Source organism: Arvicola amphibius, chromosome 2 (assembly GCF_903992535.2).
Source record: "Arvicola amphibius chromosome 2, mArvAmp1.2, whole genome shotgun sequence".
Lineage (NCBI taxonomy): Eukaryota > Metazoa > Chordata > Mammalia > Rodentia > Cricetidae > Arvicola > Arvicola amphibius.
The window spans coordinates 99,457,461-99,476,128 of NC_052048.2; the positions used below are offsets into that span (position 1 = coordinate 99,457,461).

The 18,668-nt window shown below is 43.3% G+C and overlaps 1 protein-coding gene and 1 non-coding gene across 2 annotated transcripts in view; one reads left to right on the forward strand and one right to left on the reverse strand.

The window, feature by feature from the left end:
* Positions 1–285: 285 nt before the first annotated feature.
* The window catches only part of Adam17 (ADAM metallopeptidase domain 17), a 45,913-nt gene continuing 27,530 nt past the window's right edge, over positions 286–18,668 (forward strand). Inside the window, exons 1-3 of the mRNA XM_038319986.2 lie at positions 286–600; positions 9,084–9,216; positions 15,748–15,878. Coding sequence (XP_038175914.1) covers positions 504–600; positions 9,084–9,216; positions 15,748–15,878 — 361 coding nt within the window. The 5' untranslated portion in view covers positions 286–503. The remainder of the gene's footprint in view (positions 601–9,083; positions 9,217–15,747; positions 15,879–18,668) is intronic.
* On the reverse strand, positions 15,496–15,598 carry LOC119808523. Its single transcript, XR_005284459.1, has one exon. It is a non-coding gene; the product is annotated as a U6 spliceosomal RNA (small nuclear RNA).

Consider the following 18,668-nt stretch of genomic DNA (forward strand, 5'->3'; position numbering starts at 1 on the left):
CGCCAGCGCCATTCTAATCAGAACGAAGGCGGCCGCACGCGCCTGACGGCCTGTCCATCGGCTCCCACCTTCCTTCCCCGCGGTCACCCGGGGACAGAGGCGAGACCGGGCTGGGTCGAGTCAGGACGGCGGGAGCCGAGGGCCAGGATGGCGCCAGTCAGGCCCCAGAGGGGCCAGGAAGGAACAGAGCTGACAAGATGGCGGCGAGCCCGCGCCGGGGCGGGGCGGGCCACGCCTCCCAGAATGCTCTGCGGTACCCCTCTTCCGGCTGTGGGTAGCCCGGGGGTCTGCGGCTGCGGCCGGAAGCGGGCTGGAGCTACTCTCAGCGAGCGCCGCCTGCACTTCCGGGGCCTGGAGCTTCGCTCTAGTTCTTCCCTGTAGGCGGCGCGGGAGGGAAAAGTTTGCGGGGCAGTGCTGGGACGATCACCTCCTCCTCCCAATGTGAGCAGTTTCCCCGAACACTCTTCAGGAGCAGGTTACCCAGAGAGGTGGCGGACGGGAACATGAGGCAGCGTCTCCTCTTCCTGACCACTTTGGTGCCTCTCGTCCTGGCGCCCCGACCTCCTGCGGACCCGGGCTCTGGCTCCCACCCGCGACTTGGTAAGAGTCGGGGGAGCAAACTTGAAGGCTGGCCCCAGAGGGCTCGGGGCGCTGGGGGCGCTGGGGGCAGGGTATGGGGCGCTAGCGGCGCGTCCCCAAGGTCCCAGTGTGGGAAGGGGGTGTGGCTCTCGGCGATCAGTGAGAGGAAAGACACGGGCTTGCCTCTGAGCGAGGAAGGACATCCTGGACGGGGTCTCTCACAGGGACCGAGGTCTCCTCGTTTTGTATTTCTGGAATGTGTTTAGAGGAGAGGTGCAGGCATGGGCATGGTTTGCCCGTGGAGGGTGAGAGGTCGAGGTCCTTTGCTTGCTAATAAGTGATTCTGAGGGGTTAGGGGTGTCTGCCTAGAGCAAGACCCTGGAAGAAAGGACGGCATCAGAGCCCCACAGCGACTTGCTGGCTCTCAGAGGCTAACTAGAATTTCTTCTGGCGGAGGCACTTAAGCAGTAATCTGGTTGGAAGGCGGCGACTGAAGTAGTGTCATTTGCCTTTCCTGACTGGGTCTGGAGTCTCGGAGTTCGAATTCCAGATCCCCCCTGACCACTTGCTTGTCGGAGAGGTGGTTGGTGGAGAGAGCGAGGCTAAAACTTCCCAGTCCAACTCTAGATTGGCCACCGTGCGTGCTTTCCTTGCAGCTTTGAGCAGATTCCCAGGGCTGACCTGTTTAAACCGTTTTGAGCCTCGAGACCAGAGGTTTCCTACTTAGATTTTCTAGAGAGATCGGATTGAGAGGATGGACATGCGTTAGAGGTGTCAAGTTTGGTGATAGGGAACTTACCGGTACTATAGGACTCTAGTTTTCAAAATGTTGCCCTATGCGACAGTTCAGTCAACCGTAACAAAGTGTGAATGAGTGCATTCCCCGTTGTGTGAGGTTAAGGTCTTGTTACTATAGTATTTTATTATGCAAATTGAAACCCTGTGGGTTTTCTTTGTTTGTTTTGAGACTGGGACTCCTTCTTTTGGAACTTGACGTGTAGACCAGGCTGCCCTCGAACTCCGAGACTGGTTGCTTCTGCCTCCGAGTGCTGGGTTAAAGACCTTGACCACCACTCCCAAGCTTGTCAGTTTTTTTCCCTTGTGTTTGTGTCTTATTCTCTGAACAGAGGTTGTAATTGACTGGCGCAGACATTGAATGTATTTATTTATTTTTTAATCCAAATAACTTTCTGGCGTGTGTTAGCATTTTAAAATGAATTAAAAGTGACAAGATGAAAGAAAGTCAAGGTGCTAGCTAGGAAGTACTGAAATCTAAGCTGATAAAAGCGGAAGGAAAACTTTTCAGAATGATAGAGCCTGGAAGGGCACGCTCATTTTAAGGACGCTATTAAGAATAAACTTGTATTTGAGACAGTGAGATGATTTTTCACCATCCTTACAGGGTTTGTTACCATTCTCCTGTCCGCAGGTGCAAAGAAAAGCATGAAGCAATCCTAGGGAGTCACAGTGTAGAGGAAAAACTACATTGTTCCTAGATCTATTCTCAGCAACATTTGCAGATCATAGGACTTTTAAATTCTTGTTTATTTTTACGATGGAGTCTCACTAGATAGCCCTGGCTGCCCTGGAACTTGCAATTTGCTATGCAGACCAGGCTGGCCCTGAACACAAGTCTGCCTCTGCCTTCAGAATGCTTGGATTGCCTACCCCCCCTTCTCTCTCTCTTTCTCTCTTCCTCTCTTTCAAATTCTAATAGCAAAGTATAGCACATGTCAGAAAAACAAAACCCCAAACCCATAGCTATAATCTCTTGATCTAAAATTTGAAGAACTCACATTGGGGCTGCCAGCAATTATGCCTGGTATTGAGATGCAAAGTAAATGATATCCACCTTTGAAAGATGGTGACTTGGGGTAAGGAGACACATTCAGGGACCTAAGCCGGCACATTTAAAGCCACATGGAGTGCGTTAAGACGTGCTGTTGGCAAGTACTCTGTGTGTGTGTGTGTGTGTGTGTGTGTGTGTGTATGTATGTGTGGTGTGCTGATAAACCCGAGGTAAATTTCAAAATGTTTCAGACATAAAAAATCTGTGACCTACTTCTTCCACCCACTCCATCCTCTTTTATTATTCAAAGTAACACAAAGGAGAAACAGTTTTGAAATCAAAGTGAGACTTATCCACCCCAGCTGCAACTTCACTATGATATCATGACTAAGCTCATGTGACTCATAACTTTCCTAAATTATGCAATTCATAACAGTTCCTGAAATCACTTTTTGTGACCTACAGAATACCTTAAAAAGCCAAGTTTCTGTTATGTATGTACTTTTTGCCCTTCAGAAAATTGTTACCTAATCGATATTTAGTACATTTATGGTCTAAACATAGAACCAAATGGCTTAATTAAAAAAAAAAACCCTATGTCCTTAAACTATGAAACTATTTGTTGGTCTTGAACATCCATGTCTAAATAGTTGGGTTAGGTTAAACAACAAATATCATGAACTGCCAGACAAACAGAAATGCCCTTCTTTCAGATATCCACAAGGCTTCTGTTCATCACTTCATGCTCATGACAAGTCACTGCATTCTTCTAAGACCTATTTATTCCTACTCAATAAACAGTGTAGCAAGCTGGCGGTGGTGGCGCACATCTTTAATCCCAGCACTCGGGAGGTAGAGGCAGGCGGATCTCTGAGTTTGAGGCCCTCCTGGTCTACAAGAGCTAGTTCCAGGACAGGCTCCAAAGCTACAGAGAAACCCTGTCCAAAAACCAAAAAAAATAAAAAATAAAAAAAAATAAAATAAACAGTGTAGGGTGGTGATGTCACCCAGGAGGGCAGTGCTTGCCTAGCATTTCTGCTCAATGCTCTGAGTTCGAGCCCATCTCACAGCTCGTTATCAGCGGCACAGTTGCACTCAGGGTTTCGATGCGCGGCTCTTCATGCGAAAGTTGCTGTTGACAAGCCGCAGTCCTACGAGATCCAAATACTTAGCACAGAGATGCCTCTGCTCTGCAGGGGTGGTTAAAGAGGTGACCATTTCTGTGAGAGGATGAAGAACTAAGCAGAGAGCCCCAGTGGGGGAATTGGAGAAGTCCTTTTAGCTTTCATGGGCTTTTCCAGAACATAAGTGTGAAAGTCCTCCACATCTGAGTGTGATTGATTTTTGGATCCTTCGCTGTGTGTGTTGTGGAAGAAGCACCGGTGTATAAGTGGAAGCATAATTTGAAGAGCTGTGGACTGGCTTGGGAGGGAAGGAACGACAAGAGTCTTCGCCGTGGTAGGGAAGTGAAAGAAAGGTTTCTAGTGCTGCTTTGCTCCAAATCAGTGGGCAGTCTCTCTCCAGCTTCCTCTTTGTGCCTCACCCTACAGGAGTTGCGGCCTCCTAAGAGTTGGGCTACTACTCTGGTTTCACTTGCTCTTTGTGTTCCCCTAACTTCTGTGTCTTTGACCTTGTCTTGTTCTCTGAAGCCCCACTCATATCCAGCTGACGTTTACACCTCTGTCTTCAAAAGCACGGTAGTGTAGAAGGTCCACAATTATGCTATCTATTTTTTGTCTTTGGTTTTGATTGGAAGAGGGAGGGGCTGCCCCTTGTTAGCTTTAGTTTGCACCGGTGTACCGCAGATTTTCACGGCTCAGGCTTTCTTCAGGGGTTCACCTGGACTCTGCAGATCCTTTAGGACCGAGCAGCTGCTGGTTACAGGACTTGCTAGAGTCTTGACTTAGGTTAGGCTCAGCCTTGGTAAGCACTGACCGTAGTGAATTAGTTGAAACAGCTGACACTCCCCACAAGTCAGTTTTGGTTCCAAGGTTCTGGTTCCCTGGCCTAGTATCGCACTGCTTTCCTGTTTCATCCCTTTGGCCCAAAGGATAGATCCGTTCCCAGGGCTTCTCGCACACACTGGCCAGACTGCATCTCTCTACTGTGTATTCTGGGAGTCCTGACCTAGGGTCTTCAGCAAGGCCCAGCAAACAGTCGTGCAGTCCAGGCTTTGATTTTTTTTTCCATTTTTATTGTTGTTTGGACAAAGAGTCTCACTTTGTAGCCCACACTGGCAAATGCCAGGGTGAGTGTGTGTGTTTGTGCCTGTGTGTGTGTGTACTTACAAATGTACATACATACACACATACATACGAATGTCTACCTAGGTAGCCGAGCTAGAATCCCAGGAGTCTTTTAGTGATACTCAATGTTCATTCAGCAGCTTACTGATTTCCCAAATTCCAATCTTGTTTGTTCCATACTGAAGTTCGTGGAGATTTCTACTTAACAGTGCCTTTACTCAGAGTCCAAACTCCTTAATATCTCACTCCGTGTCCATCGCTCCAGTCAGTCTCACAAATCATAACCTTTATTTCTTTTTAGAGAGGGTCTCACTTTGTAGTCCTCCCAGTTTGTAACTCACTGTGTAGGCCAAGCTGGTCTTGAACTCAGAGATCTGCCTACCTCTGTGGTTTAGTGCTGGGTTTAAAGGAGTGTGCCACCACAGATGGCCTCATGTCATATTCTTGCTGTGATGTTCTACACTACAGTTCAACTGAGTTACCTTTCCACTTCTGTGTGTTTTGCACAGACATACCTGCAGGCAAAACACACATAGAACTGGAGTTACAGATAGTTGTAAGCCACCATGTGGGTGCTGGGAATCAGACCTACATACTCTGGAAGAGCAGCCAGTGCTCTTAGCCACTGAGCTATCCCTCAAATCCTGACCTCGTCCTTTTACAGATACTACTTCCAGGGCAAGCCCTTTGGCTTGCCAGGCAGGGATGCCAATCCTGCTATGTCTTCCATATTGCTTGTCACACTTTTTCTTTTGGCAGGTGAACACTTTATGATAATTTTGTGATTGTTTGTCCCCAGTGTACTAAAAATGTATTTTTTATTTCTGTCACATTGCTAATGCCAGGAGGTTCTTAATGAGTATTAGTTGAATAATGAGTCCTGGTTTGAAAAGAGCAAAAAAGTGTGTTCAGGAAAGTTGAGACGAAGGTCGGAGAATAGAAGAAATACAAAAGCATAAGGACGAAGGGTCCCTAACTAAATGCCACTAGATAATGCCAGGTGGGGGAAGTAAACTACAGCCGACAAGAGCAGGCAGTGGGTACTTAGAGAACGTTCTCCAGCTGACCTTTTAAACGGTCTCGTTTTCTAAGCGTGTTTCTGGCTAGCTGAAATGAAAGGCTCAGCTGTTTCACATGGTGGTTGTAATCACAGAATGGAATGGGCAACTGCTTTGGAATTTATAGAGTCTGTGACCAGGTGCTGAGCAAACAAGGCTCTTCAAGTCTCCGGTTGAGTACGAACTGCAGCAAACGATACTGTAGTAAAGTCCGGTGAGTTACAGTGTGTGTGTGTGTGTGTTACAGTGTGTGTGTGTGTGTGTGTGTGTGGTCAGTGTGTCAGAGTCTCACTATGTATCACTGGCTGGCCTGGAACTCACTATCTCAACCAGGTTGGCCTCATACTCTGCCTCCTGTGTGCTGGGATTAAAGGTGCGCAGCAGTTTATACTTTACTGAGAGATTTGGGTAGGATGAGAGAGAAAATTTGTTGCTAGGTTATAGGAGAATGTGACCACCAACCATTAAAGTTCTGGAAGTGAGCTGCAGTGGGAAGCTGAGGATCCGAGGAACACTTTCTAAGAGACTATATCAGGAGCAGTAGTTGGTTCCAGTTTGCCTTCCAAGAGAGCTGTTTTTTTTTTTTATTGAGTTGTTTGTAATAGCTCCAGGACATCTAATTTGTAATATCCAGTTATTAAAAGAAAATAATTGCAATGGAAACACAGTAGCTAACTATTTTAAAGTGTGTTAGCAAGCTACATTTAAAAGGCGCTTATTATAGACAGTATGTGCAAAATAACTCAGTGTTTCTATTTTGCCCTTATTTTTCTTCCTGGTCCATTTTTATACATAGTTAAGATATTTGGGATATGAATAGCTTTTAAAACCCTCCCTTTGCTCAATTTTGTAGGTATTCTGCTATGAGTAGGCCTTTAAATGGTGGATGGTTTCCCCCTGTCCTTCGGACATTTCCACAGCTTCTGTCTGTTTTACAGTTTATGATTATGATCTTAATGAAACTGAATTCATGTACCAGCCTGTATCAAGGCAGTTGAAGACGAAAGGATTGTGTTGGCGCCTCAGCATCAAGAATTCATGTACTATGTGAACGTGAGCCTGATGAGCCAAGCTTCTATGCTGAATATTTTAACAATAAAATCCTATGACAGAGCCGCATGTGGTGGTCTTCACTAGGAAGGCGGATGCAGGATCAGGAAGGAGTTCAGGGCTAGTCTGGGGCCCCGTGAGCAATACCACAATAAAAAGACGTTGTGGAGCCGGGCGGTGGTGGCGCACGCCTTTAATCCCAGCACTCGGGAGGCAGAGGCAGGCGGATCTCTGTGAGTTCGAGACCAGCCTGGTCTACAAGATCTAGTTCCAGGACAGGCTCTAAAGCTGCAGAGAAACCTTTAATTTTTGGTTGACATGAAATAATTGGATGTTTTTGACATTTCTTTTAAAAACATTTAAGTTTTTACTGTGTAACAATAAACAATAGCCCAGAGTGTTGCTGCTCTGTGTTGAGGAATTCTAGGTCCATTTGAATGATTTGAATGGCCATGATTATTGAAAGAAAAGGAAAATATCAGCTCATGTATTTTAGGCAGCTAATTATTTTTATTTTATGTGTATGAGTGTTTGCATGTGCCTGATATCTGAGGAGGCCCGGAGAGGGTGTCAGACCCCCAGGAACTAGAGTGACAGGCAGGTGTCAGTCACCATGTGGAACATATAGGAGCAGAACTTGGGTCCTCCACAAACACCCTTAAGCGTTGAGCCATCTTTCCAGCCCCCTTTAGACAGTTTAAAAAGAGACTAAAGTCTCCTTATTGTTCTCTAAAAACTACTGTTTTTAAACCTTATTTTAAAGCTCTTCTTTTAGAGGAGGCAGCAGAGTCTTGGTTGAGAACATGGAGAGCAGCGGCATCTACTTTATTATAGTAGCTCAGGGTTTGAATCTCGTCATACTTTTCCTGAACTGCCTGCAAGCAGTGTGTCTTTGTTTTCTTGGCTGGTGACTTGGTCTGGTAAAGCAATAGGTGTTGATTTCCTTCTGGGCATTAGTGCCCTCTCCCTGTACCTGAGTTGGTAGATGCTGGTGTGTCTGTTAGAGGTGGCCATGGTAGTGATGCTATTGCCAGCTCTTGGGTTTGAGACTGAGTCTTGCTAACAAGCCCAGACTGGTCTGGAACTTGGATTTGGGGACTTGTATGCTTTCCTGGTTTTGGTTTCTTAGGCTGTTAATACATATCATTTATCAGTCGATGAGGGATTGGGTTAGCTCGGTTTGACAGGGAAAGGTTGGATCAGCTTCTTTTATCCTGGACATATTAAACATGCACGCTAGAAATGCCTTTTATCTTGAAGTCTCATGGTACTCTTTGGTGTCTAACCTCACTCCGTGTCCAGCTCCCGGCCCTTTAAGAGTCTTCCCACAGTGAGCTTGTTTGCCACTCGAGAGTGGTTCCTGCATTGTAGTTGTTTCTGTGTTCTTAAGTCTGTTACCTCCTTGCCCCTCCCTGCTTCCTGGAGAAACTGGGTCATTTGTTCTGCAGGAATCTTAACTTTCTAGGCGTGGCCGATGGTTTCCTTCACTAGTTATTTAACTTGGCAGCATCTGAACCTTTTATGTCCTAAGAATTTGAACTTAGATCTTTATTAAGTTCAGGTTCATTCTTTTTGTAAGGACGTGATTTGTTGTGCCACACATCTGAGCACTTATTGTCTAGCACAATTGTCTAGTAGGTTTAAGTGCTAAAACCTTTAAGATTATTGACTTAATTTTTATGTCTATGAATGTTTTGCCTGTATGTATATATGTGTACCACATGTGTGGTTTGTGCCAGTGGAAGTCAGAGGAGGGTGTCAGATTCCCTGGACCTTGATTTATGGATGGTTGTGAGCTGCCATGTGGGTGCTAGGAACTGAACCTGGGTCCTCTTCCTCTCAAGAAAAGGTGCTCTTAACTGCTGATCCCTCTCTTCAGCCTCTGGCAACCTTTATCAGTCTGTTAAAGATTTGTTTACTTTATTCTATGAATGCTTTATCTGTGTGTGTATATGTGTATATGCCATATGTATACCTGGTACCCATGGAGGTCAGAAGAAGGCCTTGGATTCCCCTCCTTGGAATTGCAATTACAGGTAGTTGTGAGCTGCCATGTGAGTGTTGGGATCTGAACCCAGGTCCTTTGGAAGAGCAGCAAGTGCTCTTCACTGCTGAGCCACAGCTTCAACCTCCATAATCTTTAAAAAATATTTTAAATTGTGTCTGTGTGACTGTATGTGTGGGTGCCCACAGAGGCTAGAAGGCGGCTTTAGATCCTGTGGAGCTGGAGCCCTACGTGCTTCTGAACTGTTTGATGTGTGTACTGGGATCCGAATTCTGGTCCTCGTGACTGAGAGGGAAATGTTCTTACCTGATTGAGCTGTTTATCTAGCCTGCTAATAACTTTTACGTTTATTTCAGAGAAACTTGATTCTTTGCTCTCAGACTACGATATCCTCTCGTTGTCTAATATCCAGCAGCACTCCATAAGGAAGAGGGACCTACAGTCTGCGGCACACTTAGAAACACTGCTAACTTTTTCAGCTTTGAAAAGGTAATTGGAATTATACATAGAGTAATACTGGGGCATTGTGGAGGTGGGGCTTGTTTTGACAAAAGCAGTAAAAAAAGGTATCTACAGAAATCTTAGGAAAATACTTCTTCAAGATTTGTACTTGATGTAATTACAGTATGTCCTGTGTGACTCTAACACTGTTTAATGTCTATTTAAAAATATTTAAAATATTTTTTTAAAAATTTATTAATATTTTAAAGGAAATGAGTATCCCAAGAGTATCCCAATGATAACCATATTTATAAAATTCTAACAGTTTTATTAATTTAATGCTTATAATACTTTTTATTTAAAATTTTTTTTAAAGATTTATTATTTATTATGTATTCAGTGTTCTGCCTGCATGTATCCCTGCAGGCCAGAAGAGGGCATCAGATCAGATGGTTGTGAGCCACCATGTGGTTGCTGGGAATTGAACTCAGGACCTCTGGAAGAACAGCCAATGCTCTTAACCTATGAGCCATCTCTCCAGTCCTATTTTCAAAAATTTTTATTCATTGTTTTATGTATGAGTGTTTTGCCTGTCTTTATACCACGTGTGTATTTGGTGCCTTCAGAGGCTAGAAGAGGGCATTGGCTTCCCCGGGACTGGAGTCACAGAGGTTTGTGAGCTGTGATGTGATTGCTGGGAATCCAGCCTGGATCTGGAAGAGCAGCCAGTGTTCTTAATTGCTGATCCATCTCTCCAGCCCGTTTTAAAAATGTTTAATTACTATTTTTACTATTTATGTTTGTGTCTGTGTGAGTATACGTACATGGGTGTGTAGTGCCTGAGGAAACCAGAAGAGTGTCTAATCTCTTAGAGCTGGCATTACAGGCTCTTGTGAGCCACCTCAATGTGGGTGCTGGGATCTGAACGGACAGTTAAAAGGGCAATATAAGATGGGACTGGAGACATGGCTCTGGTGGAGAGCACTGACTGCAGGGTACCCAGTTTAATTCCTTGCAGCCACATTAGGTGCAAATACACATACATAGGAAAGAATACATAAAATCTTCTATGAAAAACAGTGGGGAATATAAATATATGGGCTTTTAAAAAATTCATTGAATAAGACTTTCATATAACAATAAACATGAGTAAGGTTACCAATATTTTTTAGGTCAAAAAACCCAGCTCAAGCAGCCACAAACGGCTAGGCTCCACCCACTTAGTACTCCAGTTAAAGAGACAGTGGTGAGACACACATAAGAAATGGGTTCAGGGACCATCTAGTTCATCTTCTAGGTTCCATCATGAGGTTTATTCTAAGCAGAGAAAACATGGGGTCATGGGAAAGAGATACTTAGAATTAAGCAGTGCTGGTCAAGATGTGGTTCTCCCTGTCCTAGTCTGGTTCTGGCTCATTCGGTGGTCCAAAGAAGTCCTTATTGGTTGTCATTACTCTGATTCTTACAGGACAGTGCTTGGGTGTAGCCTTTCCCTTCTGGAATATTGTTCTCATCTGGGCTCCTGTGAGAGTTTGTTCTTCCTGGGAATACACAGTACTTGTGGGCACAAGTCCTGTGTTTATCCCCAGTTTAACACACACAAGGTCCTGTGTTTATCCCCAGTACTCCACCCCATGCACAAAACAAAACAAAGAAAAAGCAACTTTAAAGAGACTATAGTAAGTCATTTTCTAACTTTCCTAGATCCAAAGAGGTTTTTTGTTTGTAAACTTCTAAAAAGTTTCAGTGCATTAACATATTTTTTAAAATTTACTTATTATCAATGGGGATACTCACACTACAGCAAATGAGTAGAAATTAGGACAGCTTATAGGAGCTGGCTCTTACCTTCCACTGTGTGAGTTCCAGGGGCCATCAGACTTGGCAGCAAGAGCCTTTGCCCATTGAGCCATCTTGATGCCTCTGCAGTGCGTGCATGGTTTGCGTGTAGATTAAAGTAGATATACATGTAGATATGCATGCCACCATGTCCTCACTGTGTTGGTGAGTTCAGCCAACACAGACTGTTCTCATCTGAAATGAGCATGCACAGAATCTGTCTTGTTACACCCTGAAAAGTAAGTGTTTAAACTTAATCAGATTGTTCATTCATTCATTCATTTGTGACAAGGCCCGGGCTGGGCTGGAACTCACTGTGTGGATCACACAGGACTTAAACTTGGAGAATTCTGCTTTTCAGGTGCTAGGATTACAGGTGTGTGCCTCCACATCTTGTTTGGTGTGGTGCTGGGGAACATGACCTTTTGCCTGCCAAGCACGCCCTCTGCCAGCTGTGCTATGTCCCCAGCCTAGTGCAGTAGGTTTTTATCAGCGGGTAGCTTTCATTTTCTCTAAGGGCAAATATCTCACAGTTGTTTTGATTTACATTTCAAGTGAAACATTTTATTTGTTTGTTTTTGTGAATTACACTTTCATAATTTTTTGCTGAGTTTATTCATTTGGCTACTGAATTTAGTATTGCTTAGGATATTAAGGAAATTGGTCAGTCGTTGCATATTACTGATAATTTTGTGCAAGAAGTTTATTTATTTGGACTTTTGAGACAGGGTTTCTCTGTAACTTTGGAGCCTGTCCTGGAACTAGCTCTTGTAGACCAGGCTGGTCTCGAACTCACAGAGATCCGCCTGCCTCTGCCTCTCGAGTGCTGGGATTAAAGGCATGCGCCACCACCGCCCAGCCTGCAAGAAGTTTTTAATAGTATTTTATTTTTCTAATTATTTCCATATCTACACGTTATTTTTAGTAACTTTTAGAACTTATATACAGATAGTAAAATATTGATAATAGATAGTGTAATCTTGGCTATTTAGCTTCCAACCAATCTAAAAATTGAGAGTATTGTTTATTGGCATAGCTTGTCTCTAATTCTTCCATTCTCGTGAGAGTTGTTTCCTTTTAAAGACACAAACCTATGGTTCGTAGAAGCTAGACGACATGCCCACAGTAGATAGCTGTTTGTGCACAGCTGCGTCCAGAATTAAGAGTTACTTTTTTAGCACTGGTGGAAGTTTGCTAAGGAATGGGTGGGAAGGGAGATGGCTTAGTGTGAGTGTGCCTGCTGACAACTCAACTCTGCCCTCAGGACTGCATGGTAGAAGACCGCCTCTACGTGTGTGCCCACAAAATATGCCCACACTAAATAAATAAGTGTAGGAACAACGGAGGAGGTGCACAACAAGAGCTGAAAATTGAGTTTTCTATAGATTTGAAGCGGCTTATGGAGTCCTTCCCTGTGACGGGGCAGGTTCTTCTGCGGCTTTACGTGTTTCTTGTGTTTCACAAATGACACTGGTGTGTTAAGAAAATGTTAATATAAGCTGTGCATGGTGGTACATTCCTTTAATTACAGCGTTGGGCAGTAGAGGCTGGCAGATCTGTCTATGGTCAGGGCACAGGGGTTCCAGGGCAGCCAGGCTACACTAAGAAACTCTGACTCAAAAAAATGAGAGGGGGGGGGGATGTTAATATTCAACACTGTTTACACAGAAGCAAATAAGTATTTTTTTATTTACAGTTTTGTTCTTGTTTATTAGGAATTGTGTCTAACAATTCTGGAAATGTATCATTGCATTAAATTAGTCTTTCATTTAACCTTCAGACTATTGAGTTAAGTCTTTTATATTTTTTTACTCGTAAATGAATGCTTAGGTTTAGTGACTACAGTCAAGGTCATACAGTAATGGTGGTGGTTGGATTTGAGCCAAGGTTTTCAGATTTCTAGTCCAGTGCTGTTCCTCTCATACTGTGTTTCCTAGCGTATAAACGATCAAGTCTTGGGTAGCGGAAATGGTCAGTGCAGGCGATGGCCAGCCTTGCCTTTGAGAAGCCACTGTTACTGGTGATGATAGCAAAGGAGAAGATTCTCATTTTAATAGCAGTGGAAGACAAAAGAATTTAAACCACACTACAGTAGATTTGGATGTTACTGTTAAGGTTGAAAGCATGAAATGAATATTGAAGGACTGCAGCATGAGTAGTGGTTTATGAGAAAGGAAACGTTTAAAATTTGCCCGCTGAGCTTTGTTTCCTGTTGACACAGATGAATAAACACCCATTCTAAAGTAATGAAAAAGCTGCAAAGTAGTTTTAACTGACACCCTAGCTGAAGGTTTTATAAAGCACAGTGCTAAGATCAGAAAACTTAAAAAACAAATTTGGGCTTTATTTTTACCATATAACAGATCTGTTTTTTTATAAAAAGTGTGTGTGTATGTGTGTGCGTGTGAGTATGGACACATGTGTGCATGGCATGGTGCTAAGGTGTGGAGACAGAGGACAATCTTGGGCATAGCCCTCACCTTCCACTTTTTTTGTTTTTTATTTTTTGAGATGGTTTCTCTGTGTAGCCTTGGCTGTCTTGGAACTCACTCTGTAGACCACACTGGCCTCGAATTCACAGAGATCTGCCCGCCTCTGCCTCCTGAGTCCTGGAATTAAAGGTGTGAGCCACCACCGCCCAGCACCTTCCACTTTAAAAAAAAATAAAGAACTGGAACATATATATTTTAATATCCACACTTAGTATCTATGTCCCTGGTAGTAATTATGCATTACTGTTTTTCGAGGTGAGTTCTATTGAGGAGGAAAAAAACCCATGGGTTCTTTTAAATAAACCCAGAAACAGCATTTTGATAATTTTACACAGTAGCAAGACCTCTTCCGTAGGACTCCAGCCTGGTTGCTAGAAGCAGTGGAATACAATCCATTGTTCCGTTTCACAGTTGTTAGCTGTGTAACTGTGAGTGTGTAACTGCTCAGGTCCAGCTTTTACTTTTATGAAGTAATAGACAGATTATCTTAAGAGCAGGTAGACAAAGTTAATGGCAACAACAGTCTTTAATAGTGAATTTCTGAGATAAGCAGGACACCCAATTTAAACCTTAACTGCCCACATGTGTTTCCTTATTAATCAGTTTCCAGGAAAGAGAAATGCATAATCTTTACCCTTATTCCCCAAGAATTAGTTAATGAGTTTTCTTCCATCCTTCCTTTATTTCTTGTTTTGACTGTACAGAATATGAAGGGTTATTTTTAAAAATTGCATATTTTTAACCAGGATACACAGATGCACTTAATGTAACGGTACTTTTTGCAAAAATGGATTTCATATGGGGGCTGGAGAGATGGCTCTGTGGTTAAGAGCATTGCCTGCTCTTCCAAGGTCCTGAGTTCAATTCCTAGCAACCACATGGTGGCTCACAACCATCTGTAATGGGGTCTGGTGCCCTCTTCTGGCCTGCAGGCATACACACAGACAGAATATTGTATACAGAATAAATAAATAAATATTTTTTAAAAAATGGATTTCATAGTACTTGGAAATGCTCTCTAAAAATTAGACAGCAGGTTCCTGAAGCTCCAAACAGCCTTCAGGAAGGAGGCAGGAAATGTTTGGTGACTCCCGGGAGCTGTGTTGCAGATGAAATGACTACTTCATGACAGTGGACTGCCCCTGTGTGCACACAGTGCTAGACAAAACAGCCTCCTTTCCAGTCCTTTCAAATGGGTCTCAGGGGTATAAGGAAAACCAGTCCGGTAGAGCTCTCAAGCAGTCAGCGGACTCCTTCATAGTTTATGTATGTATGTATGTATGTATGTATGTATGTGTACACATGTATCATGAAATACATGTGAAGGTCAGAGGACAACTTGAGGGAGTTAGTGCCTTCTTTCTATCATGTAGGCCCCACAGATAGAACTCAGGTTGTCAGGCTTGGGAGCAAGTGCCTTTAGCTGTGAGTTGTCCTGCCAGCCCCCAGCGCCCCTTTAAAGACTATTTTAAAATTAGTTTCTTTAGGTGGGCGGTGGTGGTGCACGTCTTTAATCCCAACACTCAGAAAGCAGAGGCAGGCAGATCTGTGAGTTCGAGACAAGTCTGGTTCACAGAGTGAGTTCCAGGACAATCAGGACTGTTACACAGAGAAACCCTGTCTCAGGAAAAAAAAAAAAAAAAAAAGAAAGAAAAAAAAAAGAAAGAAAAATAGTTTATTTTGTTCTGCTGAGGTTTTATAACTAAACCAATTAGTCCGTTTATCTTTGCCGGAGAAGTAATGTTACATGTACCCAATACGTTGTTAGCTGCTGTCAGTCTAGAGAGATGACTTTGTGGTTAAAGCATTTGCTACTTTTCCAGAAGACTGGAGTTTCCCAGCACCCACGTTGAACTGCTCACAACCACCTGTAACTAGCTTCAAGGGATCCAGCGCTCTCTTCTGGTGTTCCAGGGCACTCACCCCCCAACACACACATGCCCACACAGAGACACAAACACACAGAGTAATGGAGTAAATCTTTTTTCCCCTGAGGAAAATTAGGGAATGCTTCGCAGATTTGTGTATCATCTTTGTGCAGGGGCCATGCTTGTCCTCTCTGCACCATCCTAATTTTAGTATATATATACACTGCCTAAGAGAGAGACCAAGTGCTATAAATTTTGGGAAAAATTATTAGTTATAACTTGGGTAGAGATTTATTCATCTTGTCTCTTCTAGATCTTAGAGTAAAATGAAAATTAGGCCTCTATTTTGTCTTTAAACTGTGACTGCATTTTCTCTGTAGGCATTTTAAATTATACCTGACATCAAGTACTGAACGCTTTTCACAAAACTTCAGAGTCGTGGTGGTGGATGGAAAGGAAGAAAGCGAGTACAGCGTGAAATGGCAGGACTTCTTTAGCGGGCACGTGGTCGGTGAGTGCGTGCTTGACTTCTACAGAGCCCCTGGGCTGTTGTGTTCTCTGTTCATCACGCCTGGCAGTGATGGGATGCCTGACAGGCAAAAGAGGAAGGATTTACATCGCTGCTGCTTGGTTTACAAGGTTGTGGTTCATGATGCTTTGGATGTGAGGGGAGACAGACCATCGTGGTAGCAGAAACGTGTGGTGGAAGAGGTGGCTCATGTCATGATGCCGGGAAGCATGGAGAAAAGAGGAGGGCAGAGGGACGCCACATGTCCTTTGAAGGTCTTCCCCCATGTCTGACTCCTTCCAAGTAGATTCCAGCTCCCAATTGGTTCATTCAGTTATGAGTTAGTCATCAGTGGATCAATCCCTTGATGAAGTATGAATCTAATATTCTAATCACTTTTAAGAATCTAACTGAAAATTCAGCTTTGAATTCACAAGTCTTTAAGGGGCATTTTTTAGATTAAACCATCATAGGCCTCCAGCTTTAGCTTACTTACAGAGTCTTTTTTTTTGAGGGGAGGGTGGCTAAGTAAGGAAAGACGTGGGGTTTTTTGTTTTTAAAGATTTTTTTTATTATGTATACAGTATTCTGCCTATACAGGCAGAAGAGGGGGCCAGATCTTATTACAGATGATTGTGAGCTACCATGTGGTTGCTGAGAATTGAACTCAGAACCTCTGGAAGAGCAACCAATGCTCTTAACCATTGAGCCCCCTAAAAGGGTGGCTTTAGTTGAGCTCTGTAAGTTAGGGGGGCACAGGTGTCACTTAGCGTGCTGTTTAGGGAGCACCCCTCCTTCCCTCACAGCACAGCCCAGCTGGTCTCCTGGACTGTGGGCACTGTTGTTGCTCATGTGCTGTCGTCCCATCCCTCACCTGGCTTGGTTTGATTTTTACTTTTTTCTGCGATAAGAGGAAGGAAATGGGTGACTGGAGAGATAACTCGGGGGGTTAAGAGCACTGACTGCTCTTCCAGAGGTCCCAGGTGTAGTGATGAGCTACGGGCAGCTTCCAGCCGCCCTGCTCTCAGCCTCCTGGCTAGCTTATGCCCCAAAATAATTACACGGAAACTGTATTCTTTTAAATACTGCCTGGCCTGTTACTCACATCTTGACTAACCCATATCTAATAATCTGTGTAGCACCACAAAGTGGTGCCTTACCAGGTAGATTCTAGCTTACGTCCATCTTGGGCTGGAGCTTCATCGCGTCTGGCTTCTCTCTCTGAGGAGAGGCACAGCGGTCTGTCTAACTTAGGAGAGGTGTAGCATCTGACTGATCCTTCTACCTCACTTCCTCTTCCTGTTCTGTCTACTCCACCCACCTAAGGGGCGGTCTATCAAATGGGCCAGGCAGTTTCTTTATTAGCCAATGAAATCAACTCAAACAGAAGACTCTCCCACATCATTTCCCCTTTTTCTGTTTAAACAATAAAAAGAAGGCTTTAACTTTAACATAGCAAAATTACATATAACAAAACAGTTATCAAGCAAGAATTATAGTTACAATATTTATATCTACTTTATCTTTTATCATAACTAAGGAAAACTATAACTATCTATCCATTCTTCAACTCCATCAAAGACTCCAGAAGGATATAATATTGCCTAGGTGAACAAGAGGTAAGCTACTTCCAAAACTCTAGAAATCACAGAGACATCTCGCTGCTTGGACAGTCACCCAAAGTTCCTCTGTACCGTTGGGGCATCCATCTTCGGCCTACAGGCCCATAGTTTCCAGCAGACGTTTCCATGAAACAGGAAATTTCAAAGGCAGTTCAGTCAGTATCTGCTGTGTCCTGCAGAATGTCTCGCAGACTCTTTCATGAGTCAGGAACCCCAAAGAATCATCTCACCTTTAGGCAAGTTCAACAGTCCTCTCTCTGTGGGTTCTTTGTGTCCAGTTTCTGCAACAGTCCAGGCAAGAGCAGTTTCTTGCCCAAATTGCTACCAAACTCCATAAGGATCCTCTTCGATGCCCATCATCTTCTTGAAGTAGATTGGTGCTGCCAGGAGCAGACGTGTCTCATTGTCATGAAAAGCCTTAAGTTATTAAAACATTTAAGTGGAATATTCTGTAGTCTTTGAAAGATATGAAGAATGTCTATCTAACTGAAATATATCTCTATATATCTAGAAAATCTAACTAACATGACTATAAGCTTTACTATTATCGATGATTATCCATTAACAACCTATATTTCTTAACTATACATTACATTTTTAAAATGAACTACACAATCACAATACCTTAATCAGTATCAAAAATACATATACATATAACAAAATTGACCTTAAAATCCATACCAATGCAAATTATTCATATATATATCATATCCCCCTTTAAATGTAAAAGAACATTTATAAACAATATTTGGGAACATGGGCGCAGTTATTTCTCTCCAAACTGCTTCCTGCTGAATGGGGACGCTGTTAATCAAATCTTTCATGGTATAACCTGTGTGCCAGGTTCATCTCAGTCATCAGTTGGGTGAAGTAATTTTCTGAAGGTGTTCACAGCAACCTTTCAGGAGGGCGTGGTCTATCATACCATATTGGGATAGAAGCAATCCAACGGGTCTCATTTTCTGTAAAAATAAAAGAAACTCCTTTCCAAAGCATCATGTCCTTAGATCCAAATTGTAAAGTCAAGGTATTTTCAAAATATCTCTTCTGGAATAGTTTAGCAGCATTTGTAAATAAATATCTTTTAGCAGCTCTTGTTCCTTCCTCAGCATTCAAACAATTCAAAGAAAGCATAATAGTATACAGCATCAAGATTCTTTGTGTATTTTCC